Source organism: Chaetura pelagica, unplaced genomic scaffold, assembly GCF_000747805.2.
Source record: "Chaetura pelagica isolate M959 unplaced genomic scaffold, ChaPel_1.0 scaffold1407, whole genome shotgun sequence".
NCBI classification, from domain to species: Eukaryota; Metazoa; Chordata; class Aves; order Apodiformes; family Apodidae; genus Chaetura; species Chaetura pelagica.
Window position 1 is genome coordinate 296,299 of NW_009953954.1, and position 1,919 is coordinate 298,217.

The 1,919-nt window shown below is 64.0% G+C and overlaps 1 protein-coding gene across 1 annotated transcript in view; it reads right to left on the minus strand.

The window, feature by feature from the left end:
* LOC104392451 (lipid phosphate phosphatase-related protein type 3) overlaps positions 1-1,812 on the minus strand; it is a 2,853-nt gene extending 1,041 nt beyond the window's left edge. The window contains exons 1-7 of the mRNA XM_010001851.1: positions 1,738-1,812; positions 1,419-1,604; positions 1,182-1,311; positions 837-1,032; positions 701-758; positions 254-427; positions 1-145 (exon numbers count right to left, since the gene is read on the minus strand). Coding sequence (XP_010000153.1) covers positions 1-145; positions 254-427; positions 701-758; positions 837-1,032; positions 1,182-1,311; positions 1,419-1,604; positions 1,738-1,812 — 964 coding nt within the window. The remainder of the gene's footprint in view (positions 146-253; positions 428-700; positions 759-836; positions 1,033-1,181; positions 1,312-1,418; positions 1,605-1,737) is intronic.
* Between the last annotated feature and the right edge of the window lie 107 nt (positions 1,813-1,919).

Sequence of the window (1,919 nt, forward strand, 5' to 3'; positions counted from 1 at the left end):
TCAGCTCGTCAGTGCTCACAGACTTGTTCTGGTGGTAGACGGAGTCGTGGCCGCGCTGTGTCAGCGCCCGCAGCGCGTCCTTGGCTGGCGCTGTCACTGGGACCTTCTCCATTGGGGCACGGAAGTTGCCAACAGCATGGAAAGCCTGTGGGAGGGGCAGCACAGGGTCAGCGCGGCCTCAGGGACCCCAGCTCGTGCTGAGCACCCTTCCCTGCCGAGCCACCGTGGCCGTGCTAAGGTGACCAGCACCCACCAGGTAGGCAGCGATGCCAGAGCCGATCAAGAATCCCACGTAGACATCAGTGGGGTGGCTGCGGTACTGGGTGATCTGTGTCAGGCCACAGATGCCGGCAGCAATGGCAAAGGCAAAGACCAGGATGGGCTTGAGGAGTTTGGTGCTGTCCGAGATGATGGAATTGAAATACATCTGGTGACGAGGGGGCAGGAACCAGCTGTTAGTCACTGCTTGTGGCACCAGCACCTGCTGCCATCACGGCACCACAGCCTCCCCCACCCAGCTGTGCAGAGCTGTTGGTGCTGTGGAGCTGCAGGTGCCCGCAGGGGGGGCACACACCAACCCCAACATGAGCACATGTGTGTTTGGCAGAGCTGATCTGTGCACAGGAGGCTTATGCCAGAGGAGGGGGACAATGCTGGCTACGAGCTGGCACATGCTGGGGGGGCAGTGCCGGGAACTCACCGACACGTAAACGGCAGCGAAAGCTGAGAGCGTCGCGTGCTGGGATGGGAAAGTCTTCCTGCAGGGGGACAGGAGGGAAGGGTTGGGATGGGGCAGGGGGTGGCATCATGGCACGGGTGTCACCCCTGGCACATACCTGGCAGACAGGATGGCGTGCTTGTCAGTGCCTGCACAGATGTCCTGGGTGATGTAGGGGTTGGTGTCACAGGGGGTGCCCAGCAGCGTGTAGTTGGGCTTGCAGACAGTCAGGAAGAAGGGAGCGTGGTAGCCGGTGGCCAGCTGGATGACATCTGTCACCAGGGCCGTGGCACAGAGCCCAAACACGTGGACACCTGGGGATGGCAGGAGCAGGACAGTGGGCCACCCCCTGTCCCTCACCCAGCCCCGGGGCACCCACAGGCACTGGGACAGGTCTGGGCCCATTCCTGCAGTGGCATCCCGGGGGCTTGTGTCCCCCCCACCCAGCCATGGCAGAACGTACCCACAAACCTTACAGTCCGGCGCAGGAAGGAGTTGAAGTTGCAGCCACCAGCGTTAATGCTGCCCTCGGCCCCAGCACGGCCCTTCAGCCTGGACTGCAGGCAGTACACGATGCCCTCCCCGACCATGATCTGGGGAGGAGCCCACGGCTCAGGGCATTGCCAGGCTCCCAGCACCCTGGCACGGGGCTGCTGCTGGCAGCGGGACCCCCAGCCCTGGCTCTACCCCTGGGACGCACCGAGGCAGCGGGCGCGGCGAAGGCCAAGCTGAGCAGCATCAGCAGCGGGATGAGCTCCTCGTTGGTCTCCACATAGGGCATGGAGAGCGCCCGGTCGTGGCACTGGAAACCCACCTTGGCTGGCTTGAAGAGATCCGTCAGCTCCAGGAAATAGAGTGTCACGACAGAGGAGGCCACAATGGGCAGCTGGGGAGGGGGAGAGCATTGGGACCCCCACATTTCCCAGTACCGCGGGCCCTGCCGGGAAGGGGCAAAGCCCCTGTTCCCCATATACCCGGGCATAGGACCCCGAGCAGGGCCCCCCATGCCCCACACCCACCTCCACAAAGTAGAAGCAGGGCAGGAGTGTCATGCTGTCCTTGGGGGCCCTGGCCTTCTCCTTGGAGGGGATCATGGTCCTGGGGCAGGCACTGGGATCCCTGCAGGGGACACCAACATCATCCCCAGTTCTTGACCCTACAGGGGGGCACGGCAGCCCCCCGACTCACCCTGCTGCCCCCC